At 51.8% G+C, this 14612-nt stretch overlaps 1 protein-coding gene across 5 annotated transcripts in view; it reads right to left on the reverse strand.

Annotated features, from left to right (window-relative positions):
* The window catches only part of LRSAM1 (leucine rich repeat and sterile alpha motif containing 1), a 39562-nt gene that overhangs the window by 4137 nt on the left and 20813 nt on the right, over window positions 1–14612 (reverse strand). For all 5 annotated transcript variants that reach the window (XR_009051384.1, XR_009051381.1, XR_009051383.1 and 2 more), the window contains 7 exons: window positions 11221–11291; window positions 8648–8747; window positions 7041–7128; window positions 5998–6072; window positions 4330–4410; window positions 2693–2788; window positions 697–795 (listed from right to left, as the gene is read on the reverse strand). Coding sequence is in view for 1 of the 5 variants with exons in the window: in XM_057722317.1 (XP_057578300.1) it covers window positions 697–795; window positions 2693–2788; window positions 4330–4410; window positions 5998–6072; window positions 7041–7128; window positions 8648–8747; window positions 11221–11291 (610 nt within the window). In the remaining 4 variants the exon portion in view is untranslated. The remainder of the gene's footprint in view (window positions 1–696; window positions 796–2692; window positions 2789–4329; window positions 4411–5997; window positions 6073–7040; window positions 7129–8647; window positions 8748–11220; window positions 11292–14612) is intronic.

Here is a 14612-nt window from a genome sequence, read left to right on the forward strand (position 1 = left end):
ACCAAGAAGCCGTTACTTACCACAGCAAACCAAGGGTTCGAAATACATTTTACCTCTTATGTTACATGTATTCTTGGAACTTTTCCTACAAAAATGGACATGGGAGGGCACAGAGAGAGATGCGTGAGGAAGTCAGTTCACGCCACTCGGTAAACTTGATGTTCTGAGCAACTTAAGGACCCATCAAGAGGGGGCTGTTTAAATGAACGGAGGTTCGTCCAGATCCTAAACGCTGTGCAGTTGTCTGGGAACAACGAGGAGACCTACGCGCACAAGCCTGGAGAACAGCCTGTCGCCATCATCGAGGGGAAAAGGGAAGTTGCCAAAATAGCATTACAGAAAGACTCCATTTTTATAAAAATAAATAGCAATTGTGTGTGTGTGTGTGTGTGTGTGTGAGAGAGAGAGATAGAGAGACAGAGACACAGAGGGAGAGAGGCAGGCAGGGGAGGCTGGGGACCACGTCTGTCCCGTCCGCAGCCCCTGCACTGGTAGCCCACAGTGGCCTCCGGGTCTCTGCTCTGTTCGTCACCAGAACCAACGCTCGTCCCTCCCATTTCTGTCCCTGCCCGGCCCGGGCTCAGGACCTGGCGCACGAGTCACCAGAAACGCGAACGGAATCAGACTGGACGGGTCAGGAAGCCGGGCATCGCTGAGGCCCGAGGCTCCTGCGGGGTGGGCGCCAGCAGTCCTCACCTGCAGCTTCAAGGACAAGGGTTTCTGGTTCAAGAGCCGCTGATACTGAATCAGCCAGTAATTCTCCTGCTTGGTTTCGCTTTTGGCTTCTAACTCCGTCTGCCAAGAAGGAAGCAGACACTGTTAGTTACAAGTCAGTGAATGGAAACGATAATAACACTGACGACGGTGAACTCGCTCTTCTGAGCGCGTGGATGACAGTGTTTTACAAAGAACTTTCCTACCCACTGTTGTCTCACTGTTTAAACTGCTGAGCCTGGACAGGCAGGAAGCATCACTACCCCCCCTTTACTGCTGAGAACAATTTCAGACACAGCACACCTGGTGGGTGGGACCAGAACCTGGGCTGCTGACACCTGGTGCCCCCACCCCCACCCCCTGGGCCTCATGACTCGGAGGGGGACATCTTCTTGCCAGCTCGAGCAAAGCACTAGGCAGCCGTCTCTTCCCAGCTAGAAGGCTGTGTATGTCCTCTGGGTGCCAGGCAGGGAGAGCAATAGGCTTCTAAGGACATCTTCAGCTTCCGGAGTGGGCTTCACCCATCTGACAAAGCCGGAGGATTACAAACATGCTATTCAAGCAGACTCCTCCGTTCCGCCACTCAGATATTCCTGAGTGTTGTTCTGGGCCGGGCCGTGTTGCAGGTGCTGCGACAGAGCCGTGAACACACGATACTAGCAGCAGCAGCGGCGTCAGGGCGCTTCCTGCCAGACAGTGCTGTGCGCTGGGAGATGCCCCCGTACTTAATCCTCACAAGTCTGTGAGGTAGTTTCTCCTTCACAGGTGAAGAAACTGAGTGATTAGTACAAAGTGACCGGCAGCCGGCCCAAGTCAAAGAGCTGCCCCGTGTCACAGCCGGGATCCACACCAAGGTCTGTCTTGCTCGGAGCCTGTGCTCTGAACCACCACTACCCCCCCCAGGACTGCGGCCACGCTCTGGGGGCCAGATGTGAGGCGGGCGGCAGGATTTCACCGCAGGCATCTCTCCAGCCCCCTGGTGGTCCCTCCTGGACCGTGCCGAGCTGGCTCCCCTCTTCCGGCCTGGCCCTCTCTGGGTGGTGGGCACACCTCTTTTCAGGGGCCTGTGACCCTGATGGTCATGTCCTGATGAGGTGGACAGCAAGCACCCGAGGCGCCCTGAGGGCGGGCGCACACGGCCACGGCGGGGCTGCCCCACACAGCGTTCAGGGCGCAGGGCACACATGAATGCAGTTTGCAGGTGACGGCAGTGAGGCACCGCGAGGAACAGGCAGCTTCCGATTGGCACGATCACGCCCTCTGGGCTCGTGTGGGGCTCAGGAAGACACTGGCCTCACTCTTTTCCATCCCCGCACAGGACCTGGCCCACGGTGCAGCTCAGGGGACGTCTGGGGCAGTAACGACGCCACGGGAGACACTGGGTCCTGACCACTCATGTGCACCTGGGCTCTGGAGGAAGCGACCCTGACCTGCCACCCCGATAACATCCCAGAGTCAAACCCATTTGGGTCCAGGGGACAGTTGAGCAACTCCTGTCAAAGGCTTCCCAAATGGCCTGCCCTGGACACACCAAGTCCTCTCCTGAGCATCTGTCCTGAGCAAACTCCACGGCTGTTCTCAAATACTTATCCACAGAGACAGAGAGCCTTGCTTATTAAAAGTAAAAAAACAGGACGCGTGCTTGACAACAGGCCAAACAAGGGCCCATCTCGATGCAGCCATGGAAGGAACGCAGGGGACACGAGAGCAGGAGAGAGCAGGTGCCAATGAGTTGTTAGAAAGGGGTGGGCGGTTCTGTGTTACGGCAGGTGCACTCATCACCGTAAACATGCATCCTGATGTTTGGAAAACATACCTCAAAATATTAGCAACAGGCAACTCTCAGAAGTGAGACTCTTTTCCTTTGTACTTTCCATTTTTTCTCTGATGAACAACTACTACTAGACTCACGGAAGTGTTTCTAAGAGCGGCAAGAGCGTTTCGGGAAAGCAAACCCAGGTATGGAGGCCAAACGCACCAGGATCTCCCGGAGCTCCTCCTCTCGCTGCGTCTTCTCTTTGAGCAGCTGCTGGAGCAGGGAACTCAGGGCCCAGCGCTGCTCCGAGATCATCTCCTGCAACACAAGACCATGCCCCGTGCTGGGAGCTCATGGCGCCCCGGCCCCAGAAGTCCCCACCCAGCAGCAGGATCCCCCTCACGTGGTTCTCAGCCGGCAGCGGGGGGGCCGCAGTGAGCCCAGCTCCATCTAAGGCTCTGTCCCTGATCTCAGGCTGAGAGCTGGGGGACAGAGCAGAGGGGCCTCTCTGCCCGGGCAGCCCCTCCCCACCTTCTCCCCAGCTTGCACCTCCCTTCCCGGGGGGTGAGGCCAGGCATGGGAGCTAGTGACCGATGACAGCGCAGTGGTGAGAAACATCAAACAAAGGAAATGACAAGCAGCAGGTACCTGACCTCGGTCTCAGTGACTATGGAGCTCGTGGGCGAAGCAAACAGCGGGAGGCTGGGTGAGTGACCCACGCCAGCCAGGAAGGCTCTACACAGACGGAGGGATGTGCAAACCCAAGAGAGCCCCGTTTGTGTCCACATTCCTCTCTTCTCTTCCTCTTGGAAACCCCATGCAGACCCCAGAAACAGGAGCCCCACAGCTCCAACAGGCAGGAGACATGGGCATGAGACATGGGCACCCTCCAAGCACGGTGGCTGTATCTTCTCTCAGAGCTACCCCAACCCCCACATCGCTGAGGCCTTTCCATTTGCTCGCCCACGCCTCTCCGATGGCCCCGCACCACAGGCTGGGCCTGGAAGACTATTTCCATTTTATGCAGGGGAGACATGGAGGCCCAGGGAGGGGAAGCGACCTAAGGTCACACAGTGGCAGACCTGTGACCAGGACTCCAGACCCCAGTGTCCTTCTCCTGCATTGAGAAGCCCATGAGACAAAGGAAGACGTCTCCACTGAGGACAGAAACAGGGATGGTAACAGACAGAAGGCTCTGCTCCAAAGCCTGGTACAGGGCACATGTCCTCACACACCACTGATCCAGCCCCTCTGTGTACAACCGGGGAGACTAAGGTACAGAGAAGGGAAAGGGCTGCCCCTCCTCCCCTCCCCACCCAGGTCACACAGCAAGACTGTGCTGGGACAGCCTGGGTCCCAGGTTTGCAGTCCAGAACACTGTCTGCTGGTCCCTGCAGCCCCATCTCTGTGAGCAGGACACCCAGGCCGGAGCTCACAGAGAAGCTGCCTGCAAGGAGCGACACAGTCACAGCTGGGCCCTCTCCTCCAGACTCCTTGGGACACCAAGAAAGCTCCTTCCCCAGAGGATGTCAGCCCGTGAGAACCAGCGCCCCAGAAGCATGGCTTAAAGAGACAGGGAGCTCAGTAGCAACCGGCTCCAAAACAAAGAAGACACAGAGATGGAGATGCAGCCTGGGTGAACCTTGGCAATGAAACCCTCCTTCCTCTGACCCTCCTGCCTAGCAATAGACTGACCCCACCCCTAACCTTGGCCTGTGGTGGGCTGGGCCCCCAGACTGGGCTCCCATGAGCCTTCTGAGGCCAGGGCATCCTCCAGCATCACTGCCTTGTCTGCTGGAGAGCAGCTGAGAGACGGGGGTGGGGTTGGGGGACAGAGCAGGCCAGGGAGCCCTACATACCTGTAGTGCCTCTGTGTCCAGGGATTTCCTCTTTAACTCCAGCTGTGTCAGCTGCAATAACTCAGTTTCTATTAACTTAATCTAAACAGAAGATGAGACAGGGGTTTTTTAATTCACATTAACCACGGTTCAATGCTGTGCTGCTGCTCTTGGGTGTCTAAGTGGATCTAAGACTCCTTTCTTGGGGGGAGGGCTCTGGAATGAAGGGGACCTGTGCGCCTTCGGAAACTCATCAGCAGGGGTTTAAAAAAATTTGTTATTTCAAGGCCCTGAGTGCTTTGGGGAGTGGACATGCTTCCTGGCCAGTACTGCTGATCAAAAGCTGAGCACAGGGCCAGCCCAGAGCAGGTGCCGATGGAGGTATGTGGAATGAAGAAGGGGCGTTCCTTCAAGGTGAGGACCAGAGTGAAGAACAGACATGGAATTCTCACTGAGCCTCTTACCAGTCCAATTCTCTTGCTTCCTCTAAACAGCTGTCGCAGAGGAAAGCAGAGGATAATGGAAGGGAGTGGATAATAATAACAATAACATAATAACAATAGTAGTAGTTGATATTTATTGAGATTCCACGTGCTAGGACTGTTCTATGTACTTTACATACATTATTTCATCAATTCTCCTTTGGCTATTAGAAGGTATTAGTGCCTCTATTTTACAGACAAGGAAACTGAGGCTCAGAGAGGTTAAATAACTTGCTCAAGGGCACACAGCAGGTGAGTGTGCCTTTTCTTTGGGATGTTCCTACTTGTGGTCTGAAGGGGAACAGCTGGCCTGATGGGTCAAAACCACCCATCGTGAGAATGTCTGGGGGTCACCACATACCTTCAGGGTGTGACTGGGGGCTCTTAGCCCTGGGAGTCAGACCTCACAGTCAGGGCCTTCTCTACCCTGTGCCTATGACGCTATGACCTTTGTGCCTATGTTCCTATGACCCCACCAACCCCTGGTCAGAGGAATGAGATTCATGTCCGGCAATGTGGGGCTGAAATTAAAGGGGGAAATAAAAAGGTACGTTGGTTTTGGCCAAAAAAGAAAAGAACAAAAAGAAGAAAAAAAAACCATGCAAAATGTGAAATTCAAAGTGTGCTGATGTGATGCGCGTCCCATAGCCTGAAAGCTCACTCCGTCTCCCAGCACCCCCTCAGGGAGCCCCATGAGCCAGACACGGCCCTTAACCCAGACACAGCCCTGCGGCCAAGAGGCCCAGCGTGCGGCTCACCCAGCGCGGCCCGCAGGTCAGCAGGGGAGCGGGACGAGAGCACACGCCCTCCTCCAGGCCCAGGTCACCCCTCAGCCGACACCAGGCCCTGCCTGCCCGCTCAGGTGGGGAGTCAGCCTGCCTGCTCCTCAACCTGGGCCGACGGGGACGTGGGGGCTTGAGCCGGCTGAGGGGTCCCGCCTGGGGCTGGTCAGCGCGGGGGCTGCCAGGCAGGCAAAGGGCATCGTGAGAAGCAGCGGGCACAGGTCCTCCCAGCCACACACACAGTGCCACCCCAGGCACCTCCTGACGCCCCAAGGAGGTTCCGTGAGGCCCAGTGAGGGGAGGGAGGTGCCGGGGAGACCTCCTGCCAGGCTGGCCTCGATTCCAGCCTTAGCTGTGGCCTGACGCCTCCTCCTTGTGCCTCTGAAAGCCCACGGGGCGGGTGGGGGGCCGCGGCCCGCGCTCACCTGCTTGCGGATCTGCCGGTGCATCAGGTCCTTCTTCACCTGCAGGGCCTCGAAGGCCGCCTTCTGCATGATGCTCTGCAACGAGAGCATGGCCGCTCAGGGCCCGCGGGGAACACGAAGCCTGTGTCGAACACACCTTAACGTATGCCTTTGCTGCTTCTTAGAGAGACGACAACTTTTCAGCTCCCTTGCTTAGTTTTTTAAAATACTTATTAAGCACTTACTACGTGCCGGACACGGTGCTCAGGGCTCTTCCCAAGTTGCACACGGGACAAGCGATGATGGGGGTGCCTTCACCACCCCATTTCACAGATGAGGAAAGTGAGGTTCGAGGAGGTGAACTGGCTGGCACTCACACGCAAGTCTGTCCAGCTTCAAGCCTTACCTTAACCACAAGGCCTGACATCCTCTCTAAGAAATAGAGCCTTTCCTCAGACAATCTCACAAATACTAAGTCAAAGCGTTTTGGAAGAAGAGTTGGGGAGAAAGAGGGGAGGGGACGGTGGGCCAAGGAGTGACAAGACGACATCACAGAGGAAGAAAGGAGGGAGGTGATGTGAGGGTCGGGGATCGAGACTCCGACAGGGCCTGTGGGGAAAGCTGGGATGGAACAATGTGGACACAGGAGGGGGGACACATCACAGGGGTCCTTCCTGGTCTCGTCCACTCAGTAGCTCCTACTGTGCACCCGCTAAGCGGGAGGGAGAGAGCAGAGGGAGGTGCTGCGGGATTGGAAGTGAGGAGCCGTTGGGTTCACTCTGCGGGGTGGGCGCCACTGCCTCCTGCCCGTCATGTCCTCACGATGGAGCCCCGCGCAGCATGCGCGGGCGGCTGCCTGGGGGGGCATGCTTCTCTAGACTTCAGTGAGTAGAAACCACCACCCAAAGAGGCCTCTCCCTGCCCGCTCAGCCTGACGGTCTGTAAGTTTCTCAGCCTCTAAGCATCTTGGTTCTTGCACACTGTCCAGGATGGCACCTGCACATGTTCTGCCATCTGCTCTGGGCTTCCTGTGCCCCTCCTGCGCCCCTGCCCCCAGGGCTCACCTCCTGCAGGATCTGGCTGATGGCTTTGTTCTGATCCATCTGTTGCCACGACAGAATCTGCTGGAACCGCTCGTCCATTTCAGCCATGCTGCCAGAAAGACATCAAATTCATTCACTCTCTGAACTTGTCCTGAGCACCTACTGTGTGCAGGCACCTTGGAGGAGACGGAGACCAACCACTTACTCATTCAACAGTACTTACGGAGCGCCTGCTGGGGCCACGTCCCGGGCTAGGGGCGGGCCATGGAGTTTTGTCTGAACCCCACGGCCCTGGAAGGAGGGTGATGGAGTCTGTGTGTCTCCAGAGCTGGGGAGACAATCTCCCGGGACCTGCCATCCGTGCCCCCCCGCACCAGAATCCTCTCTACGATGCCCCCCTGAAGTGGCTGCCTGGCCTCTGCCCACCCACCTGCACCAACAGGGAACTCACGACCTCCCAGGTGAGCCACTCAGGCTGAGAGAAAGCTGTCCTTCCTGGGCACTAACGTCTCACCCTCCACCCCAGCGTGTCTCACCCTCGCTGTGGACCTGCTCTCATCCCCCTAGAACAAGTCTAGTGACCTTGACACAAAAATCCAAACTCTGCTACCTTAATATGTGCATACTTTGGTACAATCTTGGTTTTAAGTTTGGGTTTCATACGAATAGCTCTTATTTATTAGACTCACGTGGCAGACACTGTGATCATTAACGTTAAATCCCCCAACAACTCTAGAAGCAGGTACTGTGATTTATCCTCATTTTCCTGATAGGAGAATTGAGGCTCAGGGAGGAAACATAACTTGCCCGAGACTTCACAGTTAGTAACAGCAGTGGGACAGGAATCCACATCTGTCTGGCCCTAGTGCCCACACTCCTAAAAACAAGGTCACACCACCAGGAAGGAGGGAGAACCCCGCACCTGCAGGGACATTGGGGGAGGTGAGTGTGCTCCAGGTGCTCGGGGGGTGGGGTCGGGGGGAGGTGGCAGCTGCACCAGAGCCACCCAGGTGGGAGGCGAAACACAAGGGCAGCCGGGGCTGCTGGCCTGTCCCTGTCTGGGGCTCCGGAGCGCCGAAGGAGCTTTTCTCAACGGGCTCTGCTGGGCACCGCAGCTCCAACCGACAAGGCCACGGCGCTGGGGTAACATGCTGTCGGCATGAAGGCATCCCCATCACTGTCCCCACTCCCGACCCCTGGAGATTAACGAGTACCAGGGTCAAGAGCACACGGCCAGCTCGAGCCCCAGCTCTGCCACCTGCTGGTTGTGTTTCCTTTGTTCTATAGCCTCCCTGAGCCTGAGCTGCCCCTGTAAAATGGGGCTAGGGACAGTGTAGCCCTCAGAGATTCCGTAAACTGATGCGCATCACTGAGCCGGGTGCCTGGCAGGCAGGCAGCGCACGAGAGGTGGCAGTGATTGACTACTGTCCCTTTATCGTGGCCCAACACAGAATCACAGGGTCCAGGTAGAAGAGTCATGAAGACCAGTGGTCACTGCCCTCGACCATGTGGCTGAGGGTGGGGTGGCCCAAGGCAGGGGATTCCAGTGCCAGCGCTCACCCCACGGTCCTGGGCCCTGAGCCAGCTCCCCCAGCTCCCTCACTCGGGAAGCCTCTTCCTTACCTTACCTGGAACAGGCCTGCTGGACTAAGTTCTGCCTCTGAGAGTCGTAGGCCATCTGGATGAGCCGGCTCTTACAGCTCTCGGTCAGCATCTGCTGCATGGCAGCTGAGGAAACACGGGGACAGAGCTGAGCAGCCACTCCCGGCTGGTGGCCTCCTGGGGGTCACCTGGCCATCCACCTGACAGCCACCCTTGGGGAAAAAAACTCTCTCTCTTTTTAAACTATACAAGTAAATTCAGCTTGAAAGGTTGACGAGTTGTAACACACTGAGCAACACACACACAATATTCTCTAGTTTTGTCCCTCAAATGTTATAACATCTTGATATATATTCTTCTGCTCAACTTTTAATGTATATTGATGGATTTTTAAAAATTTAAATGAAAGAATTAAAATCAGGGACTTGAACAGATATTTGTATACCCATCTTCATAGCAACATTATCCACAACAGGCAAAAAAAAGGCGGAAACACCCCAGGTGCCTGTTGATGGACGAATGGATGAATAGAATGTGCTCTAGCCACTCAGTGGAATATTCATCCGTCTTAAAAAGGAAGGAAATTCTGACATAAGCTACAACGTGGATGAACCCTGAGGACACTATGCTACATGAGAGAAGCCAGTCACACAAGGACAAATACTGTATCACTCCACTTAAATGAGGCCCCTAGCGTAGTCAAATTCACAGAGACAGAAAATAGAAGGGTGGTTCCACAGGGTCTGGGGTGGGGGAAGCGGGGAGTCCCTGTTGAGTGGGGATAGCGTTTTCCTTTGGGATGATGAAAAAGTTCTAGAGCTGGATGGTGGTGAGGGTTGCACAACAATGCGAACGTACCTAATGCCACAGAACTGCACACTTACAAGTGGTTAAAATGGTAAATTTTATGCTTTGTATATTTCACCATAATAAAAGAAAGTTAAAATGTTATCACGCTAAATATTACTTTCTCACCTTTTATGGATGCATTCCTATGTCAACATGGTGATGTGACGTTAACAGCTACAGGGTATGACAGTGCATGGACTACCAAAGTTTAATGAAGACAATCCTCTGTTTTAGAGCCTTTGGAGTCTTTGTGTGATTATGAAATGATACTTCTATAAATACCCCTGCTCAAACATCTGACTCTTTGATTATTTCCTAGGATAATTCTTGGAAGCGCACAGCTTTAAGGTCATAGATGACGTACACCAGTGCCCTCTCTGCTCTCCGGAAAGAGCCTGCTGATTCACACTCCCTTTGGCAGCGCACAGGACAGCCTGATACCAGATGCCCTCGACAACTCTGGGTTACTACCTTTTCTTGCCTTTTCATTATTTTAATCAAAATTTTTAGTTATAAAAATAGCACGCTCATTTTTTAAAAAAGCTAAGCAATAGGGAAGTTTGAAAAAAGTGAAAACAAGAGTCCCCAACAGTGAGCCTATTCCCAATCAGTTAATTTGATAAACATCCCTCCAGAGATGCAAACACAAAATTTCTCTTTATAAATGGTGGATGACGGTGACCTTTACAATAGGGACGTTAGTGATATGACATCTCATCGGGAGGCAGGGGGATGCAATGGTGTATGAATGGTGCTGGCCACTGCCTGGTACACAATGAACCCTGACTCAGGGCGCACAGGATATCCCATTCCATTCTGGGACTTCCCTAGTGTCCAGTGGTAAAGAATCCGCCTTCCAATGCAGGGGATGCGGGTTCCATCCCTGGTGAGGGAACTAAGATCCCACATGCAGCGGGACAACTAAGCCCACGCACCGCAACTACAGAGCTCGCAAGCCTCAACTAGAGGCCTGACTGCTGCAAACTACAGAGTCCATGCTCGCTGGAACCTGCACGCCACAGTTAGACAAGAGAAAACCCGCACGCCGCAACTAGAGAGAAGCCCGCACACTGCAACGAAAGATCCTGCATGCATCAATGAAAATCCCACGTGCTGCAACTAAGACTGGACACAGCCAAACAAACAAACAAACAAACAAACAAAAGAATATTCCATTCTATTACTCAGGCTCTGAAGAATGGGGTGATTCAAAAAGAATCATTCCTTGTTTTAAATAACAAGGAACTGTCTCCTTGCCACGTGGCTTGATGTTCTTAGGATCAGATGGCGAGACCTCCCCTCGGCTCTGTGTACAGTGGGGCACCCAGGACTTGGGAAGTGACAGGAAGGCGAGCTCCAAGGGGCACAAGAGGGGCCACTGCAGCTCTCGAAAAGAGTAGCCCTAATAGCTGTGCTTTGGAACTGCTCACTCTGTGCCAGCATGATCTTACCTGACCCTCACAATGACCCTATGAGGCATATAATTACCTTTCTCCCCATTTTACAGATATGAAAACTGAGGCTTGGAAAAGTGAGGGACCATTAATGCCCCTTAGGAAATATGGCGTGTGCCTGTGCTGGGATTCTGAATCCAAGTCTAGCCTGACCCCAGAGCCCATGCTCCATGACTGGACTTGATCACCCCTCTTGAGGGGTAACACTCACTGCCCTCTATATGTGACCAACAGACAAATGGCTGTCCACTCCTGCCCCTCAGTCAGACCCTGCCCCACCCTTCCCCGAGACTCACAGGCAATATCACGGCGCCGCAGGTTCTCCGTCTCCTCCTGGGTTATGGACATCAGCTGTTCCATTCTTATTCTAGAAAAAAAAAAACAATCCATTTATTCAGCAAATGTAACATTTCCAATATGGAATCCCATCAGATGAACACCACCTCCTTCAGGAAGTCCTCCCTGATGTACCAACCTGGACATGCTCTTTTTTTTTTTTTTTTGGCTGTGCCTCAAGGCATGAAGCCTCTTAGTTTACTGACTAGGGATCGAACCCATGCCCCCTGCAGTGGAAGCGGAGCCTTAACCACTGCACCACCAGGGAAGTCCCAGGACATGCTCTCTGAATGCCCTTAGCATCACATGACTCCACTGGGGCCCTTTTAACTTTTATAGCTGGAGTTTCTTGCATAAAAAGATGAACATTCCCTTAGAAAAATGGGCAAAGGACATAAACAGCCAATTCACTGATGCTTAAATACAAGTGATCAAAGAGCAGATGGAAAGATTCTTAACACCACTGAAAATGAAAGAAGTAAAATCTTTTCACCTATTGGGCTGGTTGAGCTTAAGAAAACAGATACCCACTGGTGATGGCAATGCAGGTAGAGAAACAGTCATTTCATATACTGTTGAGAGGACTGTAAACTGGCAAAATGCTTTTGGATGACAGTCTGGCAGTACCTATCCAAGTATTCTTCGAATATTTCCTTCAAAAACATTCATGTAAGTGCACAGGGTATATCTAGAAGATGTTTACTATAATATTGTTTGTACTTATAAAACTCCAGAAACCACTTAAATGTTCACAGGGGGCTAATTATGTAAATTATGATATAATTATATAGTGGAATTTGCTACAGCTATTACAAATAATGAGGTTTGGGGCATGGAAATACATCTATGATATAAGCAGAAATAAAAAAGTAATTGTGGAGATAGGATCAAGATGGTGGAGTAGGAGGACGTGTGCTTGCTCCCTCTTGCAAGAGCACCTGAATTAAAACTAACTGCTGATCATCGACAGAAAGACACTGGAACTCACCAAAAAAGACACTCCACATCCAGAGACAAAGGAGAAGCCGCAATGAGACGGTAGGAGGGGCGCAACTGCGTTAAAATCAAATCCCATAAATGCTGGGTGGGTGACTCACAAACTGGAGAACAGTTATACTGCAGAAGTCCACCCACGTCGGGGTTCTGAGCCCCACGTCAGGCTTCCCAACCTGTAAGTTCAGCAACGGGAGGAGGAATCCCCAGAGAATCAGACTTTGAAAGCCAGCAGGATTTGATTGCAGGACCGCCACAGGACTGGGGGAAACAGAGACTCCACTCTTGGAGGGCACACAAAAAAGTGTGCTCACCAGGACCCAGGGGGAAGGAGCAGTGACCCCATAGGAACTGAACCAGACCCACCTGCTGGTGCTGGGGGGTTGCCTGCGGAGGTGGGGGGAGGCTGTGGCTCACCGAGGAGACGGGGGCACTGGTGGCAGGGGTTCTGGGAAGTGCTCATTGGCGTGACCAAAGAGCCTGTGAGCTCCAGTGCTGGGTAGCCTCAGGCCAAACATCAAACAAGGTGGGAACACAGCCCCACCCATTGGCAGACAAGCAGATTAAAGTTTTACTGAGCTCCGCCCACCAAAGCTGATTAAAATCTTACTGAGTTCCACCCACCCAGCCCAACCCATCATCAGTCCCTCCCATCAGGAAGCACCCAGAGCCTCCTAGATAGCTTCCTCCACAAGAGGGCAGACAGCAGTATCAAGCAGTATCAGCAGTATTTCATCTTGTGGAACTGAAAACCACAGCCACAGAAAGAGAAAATGAAAAGGCAAAAGACTTTGTACCAGATGAAGGGACAGGATAAAAACCCAGAAAAACAACTAAATGAAGAGGAGATAGGCACCCTTCCAGAAAAAGAATTCAGAATAATGATGGTGAAGATGATCCAGGACTTTGAAAAAAAACTGGATGCAAAGATTGAAAAGTTTACCAAACACCTAGGAGAATTAAAGAGCAAACAAACAGAGATATGCAACACAATAACTGAAATGAAAAATACACTATAAGGAACCAATAGCAGATTAACTGAGGCAGAAGGGCGAATAAGTGAGCTGAAAGACAGAATGGTGATCATCACTGATGCGGAAAAGAATAAGGAAAAAAGAGATCAGTCCCTCCCATCAGGAAGCACACAGGAGGCTCCTAGATAGCTTCCTCCACAAGAGGGCAGACAGCAGTATCAAGCAGTATCAGCAGTGTGGAACTGAAAACTACAGCCACAGAAAGATAGAGAAAATGAAAAAGAGAGGACTTTGTACCAGATGAAGGGACAGGATAAAGCCCCAGAAAAACAACTAAATGAAGAGGAGATAGGCACTCTTCCAGAAAAAGAATTCAGAATAATGATAGTGAAGATGATCCAGGACTTTGAAAAAAGACTGGATGCAAAGATCGAAAAGTTTACCAAAGACCTGGAAGAATTAAAGAGCAAACAAACAGAGATATGCAACACAATAACTGAAATGAAAAATACACTAGAAGGAACCAACAGCAGATTAACAGAGTCAGAAGGGCGAATAAGTGACCTGGAAGAAAGAATGGTGATAATCACTGATGCAGAAAAGAATAAAGAAAAAAGAATGAAAAGAACTGAAGACAGCCTAAGAGACCTCTGGGACAATGTTAAACACACCAACATTCGCATTATAGGGGTCCCAGAAGGAGACGAGAGAGAGAAAGGACCTGAGAAAATATTGGAAGAGATTATAGTTGAAAACTTCCCTAACACGGGAAAGGAAATAGCTACCTAAGTCCAGGAAGCACAGAGAGTCCCAGGCAGGATAAATCCAAGGAGAAACAAGCCAAGACATATAGTAGTCAAGTTGACAAAAATTAAAGACAGATAAAAGTTATTAAAAGCAACAAGGGAAAAACAACAAATAACATACAAGGGAACTCCCATCAGGTTAACAGCTGATTTCTCAGTAGAAACTCTGCAAGCCAGAAGGGAGTGGCACGATATATTTCAAGTGATGAAAGGGACGAACCTACAACCAAGAATACTCTACCCAGCAAGGATCTCATTCAGATTCGACAGAGAATCAAAAGCTTCACAGACAAGCAACAGCTAAGAGAATTCAGCACCACCAAACCAGCCCTACTACAGATGCTAAAGGAACTTCTCTAAGCAGGAAACATAAGAGAAGAAAAGGACCTACAAAAACAGCAACAAAACAATTAAGAAAATGGTAATAGGAACATACATATCGACAATTACCTTGAATGTAAATGGACTAAATGCACCAACCAGAAGACACAGACTGGCTGAATGGATACAAAAACAAGACCCATATATATGCTGTCTCCAAGAGACCCACTTCAGACCTAGGCACACATACAGACGGAA

Source organism: Hippopotamus amphibius, chromosome 2, assembly GCF_030028045.1.
Source record: "Hippopotamus amphibius kiboko isolate mHipAmp2 chromosome 2, mHipAmp2.hap2, whole genome shotgun sequence".
Lineage (NCBI taxonomy): Eukaryota > Metazoa > Chordata > Mammalia > Artiodactyla > Hippopotamidae > Hippopotamus > Hippopotamus amphibius.